The 22404-nt window shown below is 40.7% G+C and overlaps 1 protein-coding gene across 1 annotated transcript in view; it reads left to right on the top strand.

Annotated features, from left to right (window-relative positions):
- The window catches only part of PDE7B (phosphodiesterase 7B), a gene marked incomplete at its 5' end in the record, with an annotated part of 34533 nt that extends 13161 nt beyond the window's left edge, over nucleotides 1-21372 (top strand). The window contains 10 exons of the mRNA XM_009870269.1: nucleotides 1540-1691; nucleotides 2939-3002; nucleotides 4545-4640; nucleotides 6345-6445; nucleotides 7965-8096; nucleotides 14245-14336; nucleotides 15303-15447; nucleotides 17401-17497; nucleotides 19979-20059; nucleotides 20615-21372. Coding sequence (XP_009868571.1) covers nucleotides 1540-1691; nucleotides 2939-3002; nucleotides 4545-4640; nucleotides 6345-6445; nucleotides 7965-8096; nucleotides 14245-14336; nucleotides 15303-15447; nucleotides 17401-17497; nucleotides 19979-20059; nucleotides 20615-20832 — 1178 coding nt within the window. The remainder of the gene's footprint in view (nucleotides 1-1539; nucleotides 1692-2938; nucleotides 3003-4544; nucleotides 4641-6344; nucleotides 6446-7964; nucleotides 8097-14244; nucleotides 14337-15302; nucleotides 15448-17400; nucleotides 17498-19978; nucleotides 20060-20614) is intronic.
- Nucleotides 21373-22404: the final 1032 nt, after the last annotated feature.

Consider the following 22404-nt stretch of genomic DNA (forward strand, 5'->3'; position numbering starts at 1 on the left):
AAACTTCATGGGGTCTTCGGGCTGCCCACAAGAAGTGTGAGACTTACAGGTGTAAGAAAATGTATTAATTATTGATATTCAGTGTGTAAGTATGTTTTTTTGTTGTTGTTATTACTGACTTTGTGTTGCTCATAGCTGTTGAATTGCTTAAGGAAGAAAAAATTTGCTACAGAAGGTGCCCACACGTGCAGTTGGAGAAATCAAATATTGAACCATCTTTGATCAAAAAAACCTTAATGACTTCTCTGAAAAACCTCTCAGAATAATAATACTCTTAAAACACCATGCAAAGTCATATTTTAATTTCACAACAGAACAAATGCTGAGCATTTTTTCATGAAAAGAAAGAGCAGAATAGTCATCTTCAGTTCATGGACGTTTTTCCTGAGCTCTTATTTAAACCTAAAATCCGGTGAATTGCTATGCAGCTTCTTACCTGGAACAATCAGCACTGTTTTCTAAAAGCAGCGATTCATCTTCAGTTTCTTACAGGGTTCCCCTTACAAATAAAATGGTGTTGAATCTTACTGTCTTCGAACAACTGTCCAGTTTCTGTCCTCTCGTTTTCCAAAACTTATACCAGACTGCAAACGCAAAGCATCACAATGACACGTGAGGTTCTGTTAAAAGTTCAGACGAAAGAGCTGTTACAAGATTTAGTTTTAGTTTTTATTTTTCTTACTAATAATGAAGTAATTTAATTACTCCAATTACTGATTTAATCACTGTATAAAAATGCCCTTATTTTTTGTGTCATACTTATGAGCCTTATATGATAATCTCCTGATACAGCATTAGTGAACTAGAATTCTCCTGGTACTGAATAAGAAGAACATATTCTGTTGTGTAACCAGAAATGCATGTATTGTCTGAATATACTTGCTTTCCTAATTGTAGATTTTCATCGTTTATAGTTTTCCTTAATAGGTAGAAATTACAGCAGACAATACAACAGGATTATTAACCTATTCTTACTTCTTTCTCCCTTTTCTCTCATTTTCCCAAAGCGAGTCATTCACTTGTACTTTCAAACTGTATTTTGAGGTCTCCTTTGGTGTCACTTTTTTGGTTTTATATGCTAATGCTATGCAATTCTAATATAGTCCAGTGACACTCCTGTGAGGTAGCAAGGTAATGCTATTTTCAGATGTATAGCCAGGGAACAGAGGAACAGAAGAGTAAGAGCAGCTTTCCTGTGCCTAACTCTGTCTGATCATTTAGGCTCCCGCTAGACACCACAGTTAGGTGATAGATCACACCCCCCAGCCTCGGGTGACAGGCAGTGTACTCGGCTTAGGCCTTCCAAGTCCTATGGTTACTCTTTTTCCTGGAGGAAATTTCCTGTCTGAAGTAAACACGTATATTATACTGAAGTATCGGGATTTGAATACTGCTTCTTCCTGTGGATTGGCAAGGAGCATGAGCTTTATGATTTTTGTATCACTGTGTTAAAGGTTTTGCTGTTTCTTTTGTTAAGTAATTGAGAATGTCATCCTTTGTCTTGGGTCTCATGTTTTCTGTACCAATTGCTTTTCACAGATACTACACTCTCAGGGGAAATCGGCACCAAGAAAAAAGTGAAAAGACTGTTAAGTTTCCAGAGGTATTTCCATGCATCCCGGTTACTGCGTGGAATTGTACCACAAGCCTCTCTGTACTTACTGGATGAAGACTACCTTGGGCAAGCAAGAGTAAGACGGGTCTCCGGATCTCCATTTCTTTTCATAATATCCCAAAGAGTGTCAGTTTTGTTTCAGTCTTGAGATAAGCGAATGTATGGCTAATCTTTCTTAAATGAACTCCTTTACTTGTCTGCCTCACCATAAATAGACTGCCCATTTTTTTTGTGTGGTTGCACAAGCTTTAAAGGCTTAGTCTCAGAGCAATAAGAAAATGTCTGAATGTATTCAGCGTTTTCAGATTCTGTCAACTGAAGTTATTATCTGGATTTATTAAAGGATGAAGGATCCCTGGCTGAGTTACTGATCTAAGTAAGTGCAGCCTTGACACAGGATTTAGTTCATCCTCTTGAAAAAAGACAGCTGTCTCTCAGCTGGTGTGGAGCCGCTATTAGGCAACCCACACTAGCTCTTCGTAATGACAAAAGCTAGGGAACAGGCAACATTCACTGCAAAGAACTTCATGATAATCAAAATATAGTTCTCTCATTTTGCATATCTTGTACTTGCTTCAAAGGGTATTTTCTAGTGAAACTTGCAAAACTGATGGCATTGGGATTGTGTGCCTAGGCAATTTTTATCCTCTGCAAGAGATTACATGACAAAGTAATTAAGGATCCAGAACTGGTTTGAGTATGGACTAAGTGGTGGGAGTGAACACACATTTCATTCACTCATGTGCCATTTAGTTCATAAAGTTAGTCCAGACACAGTCAATTGACTGAACTAGTGTAGCTGTAAAAACACTGTAGGTTGTGGTAGAGATGGATTCTTCTGCATGGCTGAGTGGTCTTCACAGAAATGCTATATCTGAGTTTATAAAAGCTATTCCCCTGTATCAGTTTGTTTAGCAAAATATAATTCATATTCACCATGACAGCTAAGATTGTGTTCTGCTGTAATAAAAACCTAAGTGAATTTGTACTGAATGGATTCAGGGACACAAAAGAACAATAAAAAAGTGCAGTAAAAGGGAATATTTTCATAATATTTTGTTTCGTGTTATTCCATGTCTTGAGCTCCATTTAGAAGGTGTTTTTAGTGTGAACTTCAAAACCTCCTCAGTTAAAAGTGGAAGTAATATTTCACGCTGTATAGATAAATTTGGCTCCTTATGTGTGATATTTCAAATACAGCTTTCCCAAACAAAACTTTAAAGCTGCAGCAACCAATCCTGTGATTGATTAATGTGGAATAATTAAAACTGCTTTACAGTTTGGCGTACCAGTCATTTGCCTTTTTATATTTGTTTTTTCTAGCATATGCTATCCAAAGTGGGAATGTGGGATTTTGACATTTTCTTGTTTGACCGCTTGACAAATGGTAAGTGTTTTTTAAAAAGTTTTTATTTTAATATCTGTCACATATGAGTAGTCTAAAAATCCCTGATTCGTTAATTGCTAAATGTTTGCAGTTTTGATTACTGAAGAGAAATTGGACACAGTTAGCTTCTCTTCAGATCATCTTCTTGAACTTTTTCAGGCTTTTCCTGAATTATAGGATAATGTTTAAAGTGTGGTTTTCCAGTGTTCTATATTTGTCGTGGTCACCTTTTCAAAGTGTTTCAATTTCCTTTTCCTGGGAAATTCCAAAGGTACTTTAAATATAACCTACTAGATGCATCGGTCAATTAGTCCAGACTTCCATAATCAGTTTCTAACAACATGAAATACCTATAACTAAAGATACTCTTCCTTCTGTTCAGCAGCAAAAATTAGGAAATTCATTAAGACGGTAAAAATCTGTGAAATATTTTGTGTAAATATGTGCATGTAACACCACACACACACCAGTGTCTAGGCAATACCTCTTGATCTGAACTACTGAAGAGGATCATGATCACAGCTTTCTTCTTTCTGTATTGCTTGTAGGAATTTCTTACCCCCAATCTAATTATATTTGGCTGAGGCAGAAGGTGTAGAAAAAAGTTAGTTTAGAGGGTAGTCCAGCTGAGTGACTGACTGGAAAAGGCTGCAAATGGCAAGGGAAGCAAAAGCATCATTTTTCTAAATTACCTTTCTGTGCCCCAATAATTTCCCATGTCTTCTTTTTACATATAATTATTTTCTTTCCTGATTTACATTTTATAAGAAAATACTCCCTTCAAACATTGTTTACACATTGTATGGATTGATTGGTTTGATTTTTTTTTTTAACATCTCTGGGAACATTGCTGCTGAATTACTCAGTGCAAACCTTTTTTTAAATACTCTGTGTATGTGTGGTTGATCATATGATACTAGTTAGGTTCAATTTTGCCAGTGTTCCTAGTCTTGAATTCACAGTAAGGCCAATGTAAGATTATTGTGAGACTGGAGACTGTAAATGCTGCAACTCATTTTTCCTGTCTGCGTCATCATTATGAGATAGCCGAGTTAGGTACGTGGGTTAATTACATGTTTGTACAGCCATATGCAAAATAAAAAAGATAATTACAAAAACTGCTGATTTCTCAGTAATTGATTAATTAATTAGTACAATATGGCAAACTGAAGTGGCAGAAAAGCCCTTCTTCTGTCGTTTTTGGAGATAGACCTGGATTATGAAGATAACGTGATTCTCAGACAAGCCTGTCAAAAACATTTCCAGTTAAAACTATGTCAATTCACCTTCTGTGTCATGTTGAAACAGCAAACATGACTTTATGGCATCTAGACACAAGCATGGCGCTCCACTCATGCAGCCCCCACCATAAATCTTAGTTATATGTAGGAGTAGTCTATGTAAGTTACATTGGAGTATATGAGTGTCATCTAAGCTCGTATGATAGGAGCTAAAGTGATAGGAGCTGACTGAGGTAGTTACCAGGATTCTTAGTCTTGATTGGTTTGTAACTACATGTTAAGGGAATCTTTCTGCTTTTAGGTAACAGCCTTGTAACTCTGCTTTGTCATCTCTTCAATGTGCATGGACTTATTCACCATTTCCAGTTAGATGTGGTTACTTTACACAGGTTTTTAGGTAAGTGCACACCTCAAAGCCATCTCTAAATGCAGTTTACAGCTTAAAAAGGACATCAAAGAAAGCACTGGCTTGGTCTAAGTATCTATGTAAAATTGCAATGTTGCAAATATTTCAGTAAAACATTTCTGTGATGTATATTAACATACAATTTACAGGCACTTGGGTACTTGGGTCAGTATCTATTTGTTCAGTGGAGGGACTTCAAAAGACTACATTGGGCTGCAGCATGCCAGTACCACATTTGCACTGGTGATTTTGAAAAATGTATGTAGTGCAGAGATGCGGCCGGCTGAGCAGGCCCACACAGACAGACAGACACTGCAGAACCGACCCGTGCACAGTACAATTGTGGTGCAGTGTAATTATTTTAGTGACTAATAAACCACTGAGACCCAAGGCAGTTAAAAGCTTATGTCCAGAATTTAACAAATTGTATCAAGCTGTCTGCACTGAATAGTGTTGATGAAAGCCCCTGCTGCTGTTACTGCCAACAGAAATATTAGCCCCATGCTGTCAGTGAACCAAAAAGAAAAAATTTGGCCAAAATCAGTTACTTTTTGCATCATATTTTGACTGCAGCTGAGTGCCAGTTTGTGAGGCTGACAGGCAGAGTTTCCACAGCAGAGTCTCTTCTTTAAAACTGACTCATTTCCACTTCTGGAAAGCATTCCTCTGGCGTGGAGACAGACAAAATATCCCTGCCATCTCTAACTCTTGCGGGCAGCTGTGAAGGGACGCTCAGATAATTAGAGCTAGTGGTAGCCAGGGTTTAAAGGATCACCCACTGTAACTTCAGAAGTTTGTGGAGCTGGAAACAAACTGAAGGCTAGGACTTTCTTTGGCGTTCTGCATGCGGGAGAGGAGTACCACAGGAAATTTGCCCATTACCTTTCTGTTTGATTAATTTGGTAGTTTCTAGGATAGGGCTTTGGGCAAGATCCCATGCAGCTTCCAGTGTTCACGTAGTGTTGCCCCAAGACCACCTAATGGTGCAGACACTGCTGCAAGCAACAGATGAGTGCGAAGCTCAATCCTCTGCAATTTTCTCAGCAAGTGAAAGCTGAGAGTTAAAAGGTTAGTTGGTGCTCCTGGTCCAGCTGGAGCGGTTCCAGCACTGCAAAGTGAAACGAGAGGGACTGTTGTTTGAAAATGAACACATAGATGTGACTAAAACTATCACAGAAGATTTTGCTCTGAATACCTCAGTGCTGTATCTTTTGATTCTCTGCCTGGCGGATGTAAGAATGTCTTTGACTCTGGTTTGTATTTCACCATACTCAAATAACAAATGATGCCAGGATATCAGGGCCTCAGCCCCTGCTGCAGTAAAATAGGTGGTACTGCCTTAATGACATATTACTCCCCTTGTGACAGCAGCCTAAATAATTATACTCCGTTGTGGATAAATTTGCCTCTCTTCCTTATTTATTTTACTCCTGAATGAGAGCCTTCACTAAGGCAAGAAAGAGTTGATTTATGAACTAGACACAGTATATCCCCTTGGGCATCACAAATCCTTTCATGCATTTTTTTTCTAAAGGTATCCCAATAAGAGCACCAGTCTAAGTAAGCTACAGCTATTTGCAGAAACTCCTTAGGCAGCTGACTGTAAAACCTCAAATTGTATTTTAACTCCAGTTCCCACTTGTGGCTGTGGCATTCAGAGACAAAAGGATCTTTGTTTTCTCTTTTGGTTCTCAGTTATGGTTCAAGAAGACTACCATAGCCAAAACCCATACCACAATGCTGTCCATGCTGCTGATGTCACACAAGCTATGCACTGCTATCTGAGGGAGCCCAAGGTAATGACAACCTTTCACGCTGATGTTGCTTTCAGATAATTGTCAAGTTTTTTTCCCAGGACGGAAAAAAAACCCCAGCAAAACAACCCACAGCACAAAAAGCTATTTTTAGGTAGCAGAAAATGATTTCGTGCTTGAAGTCAGCAGCAAGTCAGTAGTAGAGTCAGCTGCAGATTACAGACATTTCAAACAAGCTACTGGAGTCGCTTCTCAGCATGCAGGCGACGTATCAAAGCGCTGTTGTGCAGGCTCCAGCCACCTTGACCGTGTGTACCAGCCACCTACCCGTGGCTGCAGTCCTTCTGTCAGACCCAGCAGAAGGAAATGCGTGCCCCTGCCTTGGTCACCTCAGGGCATAAGCCCCTCACATCCATATTTCGAAATAGCAAACTGAGCAGTGCAACACCAGAAAAGGGGAGAGCGGTCCCTTCGACTGGGTCTTTTGCCAGGGTGTCCTCTGCACGAATGAACAGCAGCTTTCGATGGCTGCAGCAAGCCCGCACAGTGCAGGGGGGTGACACTGGAAGGTGCCCTGACACGGTAGTGCCGAGCCACAGTATAAGAATGTAACCAGTCTTTTCTGGCTTGACTTAAATGAAAGGAAGGTCTGCTAGGATTAGCAAATTGTTCAACCAGAGTATAGTAATGGTAAGTGAGGGCAGGAGCAGGCCGCAGCTTTCCTGTATTTCCATCTCCTGCAAGATCTGCCAGTCCCTTCTGTCAGGAGATGGGGAGAACAGCTGACATTCAGAATCTGCACCACGCTGCTCTTCGTTTCTCATCTTAGGGTGCTTCTTTCAGCTCATAGACCTGTACACTGTACAGACTTACTGGGCTAGTGGTAACTACCGCACTCTCAGAAACAGCAAATGCTAAGACTTCATTTATTTTTTTCTCCAATGATATCAAAATTTGCTTCTGAATGATAAGCTGTATAGAAGAAAAAATTCTGGACAGGTTTTCAAACTTGAATGTCTGAAGTTAGAAAGGAAAATTATCTTCTCTGATAAAATACCTATATTTGAACTGAGACATCTAACAGACAGGTTTAAAGTTTCAAAAGTTTATAAACTATTTTAGAACACAGTGCTGGGCTGGAAAAATTAAGCCTGATATATCGCTGGTATCACTAAATGCTATGTGAAGCAGAGCTCTTATTATGTATGCTAAACGTATGCCAACCTACTAGTATACTTACTTTTTTAAACTGAGTCTTTTAGATTATGCTCAAGCACTCTTGTAACAACAGTCCTTATATTGCCATGAAAGATAAAAATATAAGAAATGCAAACTGTAATAAAATATGAGTATATAGTCTGCTGTCTTTCCAGAGGTTTGTTCAACAGTCACCTTCAAAACATTGTTCACAAAATTTATTTTCGATTTGACGTTTGTGTACAAATGCCTTCAGAACTAAGCAATGCCATGATGTCAGCTGCTTTGTTTATTTGCCAAAAGGGGGGAAAAAAAATAGTGTTTACTCTTTGTGGTGTTGTTGTGATTAATGTGTGTGATTCAGCTTGCCAACTTCCTCACCCCATCGGACATCATGCTCGGACTGCTCGCTGCTGCAGCTCATGATGTGGATCATCCGGGAGTCAACCAACCCTTTCTGATCAAAACTAAACACCACCTTGCCAGCCTGTACCAGGTAAAATCACTCAGCAAGTTGATAACGTGTAAAATAGTGTCAAGGAGAGCCTAGGCGATTTGCAGTGAACTTTAATGACAAAATCTGGAGGCACAGGGGTGTTGATCTAATCAACCTGCTCTTTAGAGTCTGGACGATATCTGTTAAGCTCCTCACTGGGTGTCTCTTCTTACTGCAAAGCTGACATGCATGAGAAAGAAGGTGGAAATGTCAGATTTTGTTGAGGACACTTAAGCCAAATCGGTTGCCTGGGTTACTTCTGCTGTAGATCATCTAGGGTAAGGAAGCTCTGGGTAGGAGTTTTTAAATCATGTCGAGACAATTTGTACTTTATCTCCCTTCAGTGAGCAAGTAAGCAGCAAGCATGTTCCGCATCGATATTTCATTAAAAGAAACTTTTGATTCATGTGACTCTAGTAAAATTAAGCACTTAATGGATACTGCAATTTAAAAAAAAATATATATTTAGAGGAAACCAAAGAAAAAGTTGTAGATATTTGCACAAACATGCCTGGAGTTATAAATAAAGGACTTAAAAACAACCACTGTAGGTCACACCACAGGCTATCTAGACCAGATCCTGCTTCTGAACACAGCTGGTAAAAGATCTTGGAGAGAAACATAAGCCTAGGATAACTATAGAGTTGTCCTTCACCTGGTATACATCCACCCATCCTGCCCTGATTTTTGTGGTCTGTTTTGAATATATTTGTAGTTTTGATCCGTGGTAATCACTGTCACTCTGGACTTTATCTACAATTGTCCTATGTATATAATCTTTACATTCATATATCTGTTATTATATATGCACATCTCTAGTATTTACATTATACTGACATGCATGTGCCAGAGCAATGCCAGCAATGATTTTGGTTGCTCTACTAGTAATTCATAGATAGTAAATGGAGATGGTATTGATTTTTAGGCTTTGGAAGAGTCAACTTCAGCTGTTATAATAAGATGAGAGAAACAGAATATCTCAAATTAAAGATTAATGTAACTGAAGAAGACTCCTCACTAATAGCTACGTACTTTTTTACAAATACTTAGCAAATGGCGAGCTTGCTGTGATGTGTCTACTGCTTGAGAAGAGATTCTCTCTCGTTTTCCCCCGTGAGCTGCACTGTGGGACCCCCCCACCCAGAGTGTTGTGATGCTCAAAACTTTCAGACTGGCCTCATCACAAGCTAATGCAGCTTATTAAGTCATACACATGCATGTCTAGTGCATTTTGCTCCACGTTTTTCTGAACGTCAGGGCAGCTGGATGGGGAAGGAGAAGAGCCAGGGGACTAAGCCAGGGGACTTCAGAAGGGTTATGTTAAGGATCTTTTAAAGAGGATTGGGTAGAGCCATTCCATAAAAACCCTTGTCCTATGAAAAGATACAAACAACTCCTTCTCAAATTAGTAGTGGGAAACAATAATACATAATTAGGTTAACCTGAAAGAAATGTTGCTAAAATATAGTAATATGATCTTGGAGAGGTAGTTTCTGCTCAGCTAACTGGGCTTGAATGTACTTTCAGGTGTTTGTTAGAAAAGGCAGTGATAACAAAGTAAATGCGATCTTTCAACAGCATATGTGATTTTTAAGTATCCTGTTTAGGGACGTTCGCTGGCAAGTTTGACTTTATATTATTTTATCTGAAATCAATCACAGATTGTTTCTGAAGATTTTAGTAATATAGAGTACATGGATGCCAATAAAAATAAGGGAAGACGTTTTGCTGAGAATGTTTTTAGTCAAAAGATTTAGATTCAGTGAATAGTCTTTAAAACAGCAGATGATATTCTTCTGAAGATTAGTATTTTAACATGTGCTTGAAACTGAAACAAAAAAGTTCTAGGGGTTTGGTTTTTCAGTAGCAGAGCCACAGAACTGCCGGGACTAATCAGAAAAATGACCAAACAAAATCGAGTTTTAACACAGCAGACAATCATCGGTCATCTGTCACCGGTCACTGAGGCAGTGGTAGATGAGATCAAGGGTTATCTATTTATGGCATCTCTTTGCTCTTGATTGTTTGTACATTGAAGTTAGAATTTTACATTTGAATCATCTGGGAAAACAGGTTTTTCCAAAACAAGGTCAGTCAGTATTTGACAAAGATGCAAAATGTTTGGCAGCTTCTGAAGTGCATATATGAAGAGAATCATGTTTCAGGAAGATAGGTGTCATCACTGAGGAGTTCAGGTCTTTCAATATTTATTTTCAAAACAAATCTGCATTTTATGATGAAAGACATATTTTTGTGATCTGCAGGATAATTTCCGTGAGAGTCTATTGCATGTGAGGCACCATAACTTTCCACAGAAACAGAAGTGTCATATTCAAGTCTCCAGCATTACAAAGACAGTTGAGAGTGTAGAAGGTGATGACAGGGATCTGGAGGTCACTGATTTCTTCTTTGAGGAGCACAACAGCATTCCTCATGGTGTGATGAAGACTTTGTTTCTAACTTTCGTTGGCCACTAAAGTGAAAAATGAAAGCTTTATTGTTCCTTGAGAATCATTGTCTTAGGTGTCTGTAGTCTTAAAAGTTGCAATTAACTTAAATTCTGGTTGATACATTGGGCTTATCCAATATTATTTCCCTTTCTTTTGACTGAAAGCAACATGCAATTCAAGGTTACTGAGCCAGCTGCAATCCTGCCTTGTAGTTACTGAGTATCCTTGTAGTTATCCAAAATTACCATCACACATAACACCAGAAAAAGTCATACTGCATTTTTTTTAAAAAAGAAACTCTGTGTTGCTGAAAATTATTTATGAAGTTCCTAAAAACAAATGGCATTGATAAAAATAAAATGTTTTTTAACTTCAGTAATAGAGTTGAGATCTATCTTTGTTTTTTAAATGAAGGGTAATAGTTTAGAAGTGATCACATACGACGACATCTGTAGTACAAAACAGGTTTCAGAAATCTATGAAAGAACACTTTGCAACTTTAATATAAATGTATATGTACTAGAATTAGGAAAATACATTTTGAGCATCAGATAAGACAGTTCTGCTCTGCAGTCTTCCTTAAAAGCAACATTTCTAATTAAAGTATAATTTTCCGGTATTTAACGTTGTTTAGTTAAACCAACTGCTTAGTGACTAAGAATATGTGACCAAATTGAACAAAATTTAGCTTCCCTCCCACTCTGAATTAAAACTGAAGTTTTCTCTGTACCTAGTTAATAGCAAGTCTTCCTCTCTTCAAATTATTCTTTTCCAAATGCTTATGTTGAGTGCTGTCGTTTGAATGGCTCAAGGAAAGGCACAGATTTGAGATTTGTGGTAGTCTAAGTAAAAACCATTTTTTAACTTGCAGTCCTGAAGTCTGTGTTACAGCAATCCATTAGTTTTAGACAGTAGATATGACAGAGGCTTCCTATCATGCAGACTTTAAAAAAACCTGCGCTACTCAGTTTTTTGAAAAAAAAAAAAAAACAAACCCAAAGGAAATTAGAGAAGCAGAGCTGAGAATCCCAGTCTGCAAGCCAGCACATAGACTTTTCCCTGCACGGGTTATCTCCCCACCAGCCTGGGCAATCAGATAGCTCACGGCAATTAGTCTTAATAAGGCCGCAGAGTGTTCCTAAGTGGAATAGCTGACTCTATTAATTGTTGGCAGCAGCTTCAGGAATTCTGGCTGCTTGCATTTAAGAGTCATATGACTTTCATGCTCAGTTATTGCTTGTTAACTTGACCTTTCTTTTTCCCTGCTCCATGTCCTTTAAGTGTGGGAAACAAGACAGTGCAGCAGCTTTGGTTTAAGTTCTCCCTATAGCAGCAGAAATTTGCTGCTATAGTGGAAATGCTCTGGGATGGATGGATGGATGGATGGATACCTGAGTTTGCTTTCTCCTTTGAGTAACTGTTAGTTGGATACGAGAAAGTTTTTGGATGCCTGCGTGCTCAGGCCTGTTCTGGCTGGCCTTCAGCATGGCCAAAGCACAACTGCATCCATGGAGTGTCATGCCTTGGTGGTGGGGCTCTGAGCAACCTGATCTAATTGAGGATGTCCTCAGTCACTGCAGGGGGTTGGACTAGATGACCTTTAAAGGTCCCTTCCAGCCCAACGCATTCTATGATTCTATGATTCCCTCCTCTCAGCAGGTAATGCTGCCATGCTGGAAGGGACGTGGGGGCACACAGGTGCCCAAGGTGCTCCAAGGGGGATCTCCCCAGTCAGGATGTTTCAAGGGTGTAGTCAGAGCTGGGCCACAGGAGCTGTGTATGCAGGCACTGTCTTAAAGGAGTATATGCCTTCCCAAAAACCGAAGGTCAGGCAGGATTTGTCTGATTTACCTTAGGGTAGGAGGATGGCAGACTATGGATTTGGTGTGGCTGTTGGGACCAGGATTCAGCTTCAAGACTGGGGAGGTGAAAGAAGCAATAAAATCTGGTTTTACATCATGTTACATTCCCTTATTTTTCTTGGTCAGAGCGCAGGGTTGCAAAAGTCCATCGTGATGTATTTAAGCAAAGGAAGAGGGAAATTTATGTTGGCTAACTAACAGAATTGCTGTCAAAAGTAATTTAGATATTTCGTAGCTGATGTGGAGTTGTGAGTCTGTCAGCTCTTCCAAGGAAAAGGACTTTGTCTCTGCATGAATGGAAACTTTTGGTGTTGCTTTTATTTTGTTTTTCTCCCAGTATCCCTGATTTCTAATACAGAAACAAAACAAAACAAAAACAAAAAGCAAAAAAGTGCCCAGAGAATACCAAAACAACTTATCAGTGATGGTGTGACTTCAAAAGCAACAGAACTGCAGAAAATATTGTAATAGGAAGTCAGTCCTATTTGTACTCTTACCTTTGCACTAATTCTGGGCACAGAATTTCAAGAAAAATACTGTCAAGGTGATCAAAATGCAAATTGGATCTTGGCTACTGGCAATGTTTAGTGTTTCAACAGTCATTAGATATTACAGGATGACAAAGGAAGGTGGAGAAGCCTTGAGGGGGAAAATACTGTTCAATCCCTCTTGGAGAAGTGGAAGCTGTGCATCCCATCCAGCAGGAAAGGCAGCACAACTGTGGCTGCTCCTCAGAGCTGTGGGACTGTGCAGAAGGGAGACAGAGGTTAACAGTGGCCAGAGAGAGGTTTCTAACTCTAGTTTCCCACTTGGCAGCGACAGGGTGGAGTCCTTGCTTTGCTACATGCCGGAAAGGTTTGGTTGTGTTTGGTTTTTTGTTGTTGTTTGTTTTTTACTCCAGTGCTTGTCTACTGCAAAAGCAAGAAACTGCCCACAACAGGGATCAGATGCGGATATCAGATGTGGATAACTGATGACTGTGCCCCCTCACTGGAGGGGTGGTCTGCCAGGCTGCTTTTCTGCAGCAAGCAGATGCTTTCCTGAATTGGAACAATTGCATTAGAGGTTTCTGAACAGGCGACATTTCTGTGGCGTCCAGTGGTAGAAAGTACTCTGTGAACTAAACAAGTGGTGATTGGCAAATGCAACATGTTTTAGGATAGTAGTATAAAGACGCAAGAGACCCGATTTCTTGTAATTTACATACAACCTAGAAAGCTGGGTTTCTGTTCCCTAGGAATTTCTTCCAACCTAACTTTGGTTCCACTTGATTAGGAGCAAACGAACAAAAAGGACTGAAAATTTTTTGCTGAAACCTGCAGATGCTCAGTGATACTGATGCTCCTCTTGTTTTCACTGAGCAGCTCCAGGCAGCTTCGACTTCCCTGGCGCCAAGGGAAATTTGGCAGTTTAGTTTTCTTTTTCTTGTCTGCTCTATGTTCAAACTGTAGAAGGTGAGAAGTCAACGTGGGATCAGTAGGAGGTAAAAACATAATTGTGCACTTGTGCTTTAATTCATTTGTTATTAAATCTGTTAGAATGCAAGCTACCTCCCACTCAGATGAGATTAGCTCCTCTGTTCACAGCAGGACTCAAAAACTGTAGAACAGCAGGTCTCTAGGGCTGACCTTAGCTTGGAAACCTAGAAGCACAAGGCCCTTAACTACAGAAATCTAGACCAGTTCCTCAAATCCGAGGTGGCTAAAAAAGCACGTGCTTTAGGCTCATGTTACAGCACTTCCAACCAGCTCTAGGCACCACATGATACGGCAAATCTGTATTTGTACCATGGGTACCCTCCTAATCCTTGAATGCGTTCCTTTTATTCCTCCCTAGAACGTTTCAGTGCTGGAAAATCATCACTGGCGGTCTACGATAGGCATGCTTCGAGAGTCACGCCTCCTCGCGCATCTGCCCAAGGAGGTGACGTAAGTGTCTGCTGCATCACTGGCACTAGTCCGTGGCTTCCTTCGCTCTTCTTAAAAGGGCACTGGCAAAGAGAAGAGGCCCAGGCTTCAGAGCAGGCTGAACTTCCTGCCCTCTCTTGGTGCCAGTGTGAAATCATGAGAAAAAGTTATATAGCACAGGTGTTTTCTAAGACCATGCAGCACAGGAATGGCTACTGTCAGTGCCAGGAACACTGGGAGACCCAGCAGGAGTGGACCTCCTTGGATCCCTTGTTGGCATTTTTCATTTTGCATAGATTAAAAAGTGATTAAAAAGCATGAAGTATAGAGACAAATGATTAATCAAGTAGCATCGAGACTGCTCAGGACTTCCACACCTGACTGAGAAGGCATGGTTCAGTCTTCATCATCTTCAGCAGCAACATGAGCACTTTGGCCAAGTTGATGCTAACTTTTTACCTCGTGGTTTTGTGCAGCATTACTCCCACCAAGGGGGGCCTTACCAAAAATACAAACCAGTTAGCTGGAAGAGATAAGCTCTGTGTCCCTCCAAGCATCAAACCAACAACTTCATTTGTACTCTAAAGGACTTCAGTCCAATCCTTCACAACTTTAACTGCAACTTCAAAGTTGCAGTATTCACCACCCAGCTCTGAGCAGCTGAAGTAACATGAGCATTTTTCTAGATGTGTCATGCTGCTGGTGTTTTTGTTGTTGTTTGGGGGTTTTTTTTACACTTTTCAGAAGCTTTCAAAACCATCTATGCCGACAAGCATTTTTCTTCTACATTACCTATTTGTCCTGAACCTGTTTAGGCAGCTAGAACAGTTGTAGCCTGCAAACCTAGCAGAAACTAACCAAACAAATCAGATGGGATCCATAAAAGAAGAGGAAGATTTATGTCAACTATGTTCCCTAGCAGGTTGTTTTGAGCTATTCATGTTCAACAGTTCCATGACTGAAGGGGCTTATTTTTCTTAATTGCAGACAGGACATCGAGCAGCAGTTGGGCTCCCTGATCTTGGCAACAGACATCAATAGGCAGAATGAGTTCTTGATCCGTCTGAAATCTCACCTTGACAATCAAGATTTGAGGCTGGAGAATGCACAAGACAGACATTTTATGCTTCAGGTAACTTAAAAAAATAATTTTCCACTATTTTTTTTAATTAATTTTTCAAGATACAGTACTTCCTATCTGCATGTTAAGTAGTGTGCAATAATATGTCTGAACATTAGCATCTCCTTACCTGTCACCACAAACACTTTTCTTCTGCCACTTGGCATGTCAGGAAAGCATAAGGTGCCTCCAGTAAATCCTTATGTGATTTCCTTGAGTTAAAAAAGCTGCGAATGCAACAGATAGAGGAAAGTGTCAAATGCTGAGAAATGAAGATAAACTGTTAATGATTTTATTTCCAGATCACTGCTTCTCTTGCCAGGTAATGCTTTGATTATAGTCTCTCTTCTAGCACCGTGTGGGAGAGCCCGCTTGTTGGTGTTCTTTCCAAGACACCCTGATATCAGATGCCTAAGTCCTGTTCCTGTGATGGATGTGCAGAAACTGCCTCTGCAGAGACAGCTGTTGCCATGGCAGTAGGTGCTTCTCTGGTGGATCTGCCCTGCTAATGAAGAAGCCATACTTTATTTTAAAAGCAAATAGATTCAGTCTGGTTCTTCCAGCTAAGCTGCAGTCATCAACAGGCTTTTCAGAATAAACCTCTACCTATTAAAGCATTATTGTGATTGAAGTAGCTGCATATACATGCTTCTCTGGAGAAATCACATTAATTTCACTCTGTAAAGGATTTTAAGTAATCATTATAATTTATAAAACAAACATCTACATGTTATCACTTTGTTGAGGTTACAGGAAAGGTGACCTTTGCAAGGAAAGAAGTGCTGATCTTGTTAATTCTTCCCGCTCCAGCAGCGTGGGAAATGTAGTAGTCTGGTTGCCTGTCCTCCATCAAACAGTCTTCTGTCAGATTCCTGCATGGACCATGCAGGGCAAGATGATGGACTTACCGTATTTCTGGACAGATTAGGCAATAAAGTTGTGCAAATGCCAAAGGCAGAGGGATTACAGAGCTCAGTTATGGCAAAAGGTTTGTTATGCGCTTTCTTGAAGATAGAAATGAGGGCGCGGACGTGGTGAGATTTAATTATCTGGTGGATTAGTTGTGGAAGAAGAAAAGAAAAAATACCAAGAAATCTTGATAAAGTTAAAGAATGTGTGAAAGGTCCATGTAGTAGATGGTAACATGAAGGCTAATCAATTTAATCAAGAGAGAAAAGTGACTTGGAGACTTCCCTCCTCCAGTTCACAGGTCTGAATTTATAAAGGAAATGTTTCTTGTTTTCCTTCTGAGTGCCAGAAAGATTTCTGACCTCTGTTAGGCTGAGTTCAATCTGTGAAGAAACAAGGCATATGGCATCTCATTTGAAGGCAATAAGACAGACTATTGCATGGTTTACTTTTCTGAAGCAGTGACTCGATTTAAAAAAATCTCTTGCCCTCCTGTACTTGTTCCCTTGTAAAGCATTTAAAAAGTACTAGTTAACTAGGTGAAACCAAGCCAGGGGCAGTGTGGAGAGCCCTGTGCTTGGCTTTGCAAACAAAAAATATGCAGACGTTTAAGATGAAGTCTAATTGAAGTGAGATGCAAGGTCATTCACTGAGACCGCAGAGAAATGATGCCCAAATACACCAGCTTGGCTCTTCCCTTCCCTATCATCAGCTGTGGATGCTGAGCCAGGCAGTCAGCAGGAGCCAGCCTGAGGCTTTTGTTGGCTTATTCCTTGCAAGGAATATCCAAAACACTTTGCAGCCTTGGAATTTGGCCCTCCTCTTGTTCTCGCTACAGTAAAGCAGAGGGCTGAATGAAGGTTTTGTTTGCGGCTTAAATAAATGCTCTTTCCTCAAAAGGCGTATTTGGGTAACGCTGAGTCTCTAAAAGGTGATCTTAACCATTCCCAGCATTGCTGGTGAGGCTTGGGAGTTCCATGACTGCAGGCTTAGTGCTGAAGCACTGCGAGACAATAACTTTCTTTCCTCACTGCTACTTTTCTTCTTTGCTTTCAGATTGCACTCAAGTGCGCTGACATTTGCAACCCTTGCCGGCTCTGGGATCTGAGCAAACAGTGGAGCGAGCGGGTCTGCGAAGAGTTTTACCGGCAAGGTCAGCCCTTTTCACCTCAGCTTTTCAGGTTTTTTGTGTGGCAAGGTAGAGGTAGCATTCAGCCTACCTGGTTTGCCTTGAAATGTCCCTCAGGAACGAGCTGTTGAAGAGACGCCCTGCCTCGTTTGAAAAGTGGGAAGGGGTAGAAGAGCAGCAAGTACTTTGCGGTCATCGCTGCCTGCGTAGCAGCGTCAGGCCGGGGGTGGGGCTCTGCTGTGCCACAATGCTTGAGTTCGGCTGGAGAGCCCACTGCTGGACTCCGAGAACCCTCCAGTCACCGTTGGTGTTTCTGAGCTGGAGTGGCACCGGGGCTACACTGCACCAAAATCCTAGTGCTGTCCGCTGTGTTCCATCCTGCTCTTCGTGCTCCCACTCCAAGTCCAATGGGAGCCTTACCTTCACTGTTTCCCAAACGTGATGCATTCTTCTGCCTATAAATGCAGGGAAAGGGTTCAAATGCACTTCTCAGCATGTAGTTGAAAGGGCCAAAGCTCGGCTAGAACCTTTTGCAAACGTTTTCAGACCCCTGCAGAGAGCGCAGTCAGGCAGGGTTATTTTTTGAAACACATTAATTACACCATTTGGCTCTATCTGCATAGGCAAGGTCATGCTGTGCTACAACACAGGGTGCAGCAGAGTTTAATCACTGCTAAATTCTTTGTTCAAAGCATCCTGAGAGCTGAAGGCAAGTGGTGCAAACACTGGAAGAGCACACAATGAAGTTCTCATTTCATGTAAAATTGTTTGCTCTACTAAATTAAGCTATATCCAAGCTCATACCTGGTACAGTTAGTCCAGAACAAGGTCAGCAAATTAATTTTCAGCCAATGTCAGTTTAAGATAATGACGTGTCTTTGATGCTTTTGAAGCAACATAAGCAACTTGCCAGGTTTATTGAGTCAGAAGTATAGTCAAGGCTTAATCAATACCCAGCTCATGAGGACAGGTCCCCATTTGTGTGATACCTCACTTTGATGTGTTGAAGGACCATGCTGAGACAGACAGCACACTCAGCTCTTACAAACATAAGCTTTTTTTCCCCAAGACTCAAGATTTATTAGTATAATATCTAAAATATTGAAAGGGGATCCTGGAGCATATAAGACTAGTTAGAAGTATAACAGGGAGAAAAAGAGCTTTTCATGTGGGAGAATATACAGAAACTGTGGTCTGACTATCACTGGTGGCTGTATAATCCTGGCAAGTGATACAAAACCCAGTATTAAATAGAATGTATTTAGATACCATTATCACTTTAAAATGTTAACTGTAGACCTCTCTACCTCCTTGTACCCAAAGGAGGAGAAGAGTACAGTCAAAATCAGCACATTTGGAAACGGGACAAACTGTCTCAGTTTTGTTGAATTGTTCCTTTTGGTTGTATGTGTAGCTAAAAACGTTTCCCTGGTGTTTTTTAAATATCTAATTAAAACTGAAAATAGTCTCTTCACATTTAGGAAGAAATTGCGTGCTGCAGAGAGAAGGAAGGCAAGGCTTAAAAATGCACGTGATATTTCATATGGGACTATAGAGCCCAAGTAGCACGATAGTATTTAAGTCAAGACTGTCTATTCATAGTGAGAAAAGAGCGTTTAAACAAAACCAGTGGATTTAAAACAAAGTGTTTCTTTATGGGTTAAATACAGTGTTTTGACTGATCTAGCAGGTCCATCTTACTCATGGGAAAGTTTTGCATAATCAGCCCAAACTGCGTCTTTATTAGTAAATCAAATGGATCAAATATTATTGTCTGAGGGCAAGTGGCACATCTTAGCTTGCGCACTGTCTCCCTTCCCTCCTACGCTGTAGCCAGGAAGGGTTCTGTACCTCATGCAGCACATGAGGTACCTGGCCATGTCTCAGAGAGGGTTGACAATCACATAGAATGAATGTATTGCATTCACAGAGAGCATGTTTGATTAAAAAAATCAAACAACCCCAAACCTAACTCACTTACAGCACTTTTTGCATGGACTAATGCCTATGTGGGGAGGTGCGGTATCTCCAGCTGGATGGCAACGGGTAAATGAGACTCCCTGAGCTCTTTTTCTGTCTTAATTCTTAAATCCAGCCCCCATGCTCCTCTGTGACCACTCCAGCATACAGATCATCATTGCTATTGATTACCTTTAAGCATATAAAAAAACATCTCCTGTCTTGGAGAAGACAGAAGACTGTCTTGTGTGACCATTCTGCATCTGCAGTAGTTTCTACTGCCTTTTTGTCAGCATCTTTGCAATGCTTATAAAGTGTTGTGTTCTCAGAACACTTAAGTGCTCAGATTTAATGATTATTCAAAAATCATCTTTCCTTAGATTTTTTTATTTGCATAGATACTCAGTTTCTCGGATACCTAAAAAGTCCAAAACCTACTTCTGTCCACACATATGCAGTTACTATAAGAGTCTGGCATAGGTATGGAGAAGCAAGAAAAGTGTCACAAAATTATTTCCTCTTGGTTGTTTTTTTTTTTTTCTGCAGGTGACCTGGAACAAAAATTGCAACTGGAAATAAGCCCACTTTGTAATCAGCAGAAGGATACAGTACCAAGCATACAGATCGGTAAGTATTAGTTTCATTGTCTTCTAACCATAGTTATCTCAGTACACACAAGCTCAAAGAGAAACTTTACTTCCCTCCCACACCACTCCCAATCTAGTTGTTTTAGCAATAAGAACTGCAGGTACCAAAGAGTCACAATTCTTATTCAAAATAAAAATGTTGAAAAAGAAACCCATCCAAGATAAATATTCAATAGAAAGACAAACAGACATTGCATGGGGGAAAAGGGGGCCATTCTAATACCTGTGGAGAAAAAATTGCCACCAAAATATGATTAAGCACTGGTTGCTTTCTAGTCTGAAATCTCCTCAGAGAAGGATGCTGTATCTCACAGATTTTACTGTTGCACGTACAAATAGAGCCACATCTTGCCACGTGTTCTGGCCAAAAGCTGTGCATTTCAAAAGGAACTGATGTCTGCTTAAGGGTTTATTGTTATTTCTCGTCTGGATTTTTGCCATTTATGTTGCTATGTTCTCTTGAGGCACTCTGTGGGGCAGTGCACTCATGGCATGAATTTATTCCTCACCTGCTGTCCTTTGCGTGTTTCCCCAGGGTTCATGACGTACATCGTAGAGCCACTCTTTGAGAGGTGGGCCCAGTTTACAGGCGACACCCCCCTATCTGAAAATATGCTAAACCATCTCAGGAGGAACAAGGCCAAGTGGAGGAGTTTGCTCCACAAGCAACACAGCAGTAGTAGGAGCAATGTCCACTCAGGTCAAGTGACTGGCAGCCAAGAACAGAATTTAAATAAGGAAGAGACTCCTTAGTGGCAGCTTTGCACTTTTCCTTATAGCACTGCTATCTCCATCTTGTTCACAGCAGCAAACAAAGTCCCGGGGAGCTCGGAGCCTGTTGTCAAGACTGTGGAAAGGGAAGAAATGGCAAAGCGGAAGCTGTAAGGGTCCTCACGAACAACCCTGCAGTTCTGCCGGGTTCTTTTCTGGATCTCCTTCACGTTCCTCTCCCCTGTCTTCATTCTGCGCATGCCTGATGCCGTTCATCACTTCTGACCTGCCTGAACGCGGGGTCCCAGTCAGCAGTCCCGAAGCCGGGCTGGTTACGGCTCCCATGAAGCAGGGAGGACTACTGAGAGAACAGAGGAGATGGAGGCGCTCTTGGTTACCAGTTCATTTACCGTCAGTCATACTGTGACATATGTATATAGGCCCAGAGCGCCATGCGCTTTCCAGGCGGGCAGCTGGGCTGCACATGAAACCACCAGCATCTTCAGCATCCAGAGGACAGTGCCTGAGTGAGACAGCGCTCGCAGAAGGCAGAGAGGAGAGTCTGGTTATTTTAGTACTTAAAGCGGAAACCTTTTTAACTTTTGTATTCTGTGCACTAAACAACAGATCTATAAACCTTGGACTGACATTACTCTCCGTATACACAACTCCAGTGTAACAAGGCTCATTTTGGTAATCATTTTTATGCCACTTTGGATAAGAGACGGGCATCTTCTCCTTGCAAGGAGCATTTTTCCCTCGCAACTGAAAGGGAAGTTGTTGTACACTCTAAACCTTTGAAACACAAACAGACCTATCTTTTGAGTACTGTTTCAAGTAACATATTTGTATTCATATGTGTACATTTTCTGTAAATACGAAGCGCTACTGATTCCCATGCCAAAATACTGGAGTACTGTGGGATTGCTACCTGTAAAAACATTGGCACTGTGAACAGAATACTGTTAGTTTTAATACAAGAGAAAGCATTTGTACATACGGTATAGAGTTTATTAATATACACCATTGTTTGTGGATAAAAGCCTTAACTTCTAGCATCCTTCATCTTCTGATAGCTGCCAAAATTGTATGATCACAAGATATGATTCTCAACTGCCTTTCCACTACGCAAAGTGTATCAAAGGTCATTAAGGAATGAAGCCTGGCAGGATAACTTCTTGAAAACTTCGAACACATTCCATATGGGTCCGTGTTGTTAATCCATGGCACCGTGCACATTTGGTCTGGGCAAATGCCTCACGGAGCCTGAAGTTTTAAGTTAGAAAAGAACACAACCCCAGCAACACCACGTAATTTGACACTTCACCCCAATGCCATTTGCTCAAGAGTGTCAATTTTTATTAAATAGCATAGTGATCTACAAAGCACGACATTCTAATAGTTCTGGAGTCCAGTTGTTTTCTTGAGTGATATTGCAGTGTAGCTGATTTTTCGCCCCACATTCCCTCCTTAGATAGACAGCATCAAAATGCATTTGTATTTTTCTTTTCATTAAAAATAAAATACTTTAACTGACCTTTAGATCAATTTCTCTCAATGAAGGCAAGAAATATCTTGTAGTCAGACTATTAAGAAAAATCCTCTTAACTGTTG

The sequence above is a fragment of the Apaloderma vittatum genome, unplaced genomic scaffold (genome assembly GCF_000703405.1).
Source record: "Apaloderma vittatum isolate BGI_N311 unplaced genomic scaffold, ASM70340v1 scaffold325, whole genome shotgun sequence".
In the NCBI taxonomy this organism is placed as follows: Eukaryota; Metazoa; Chordata; class Aves; order Trogoniformes; family Trogonidae; genus Apaloderma; species Apaloderma vittatum.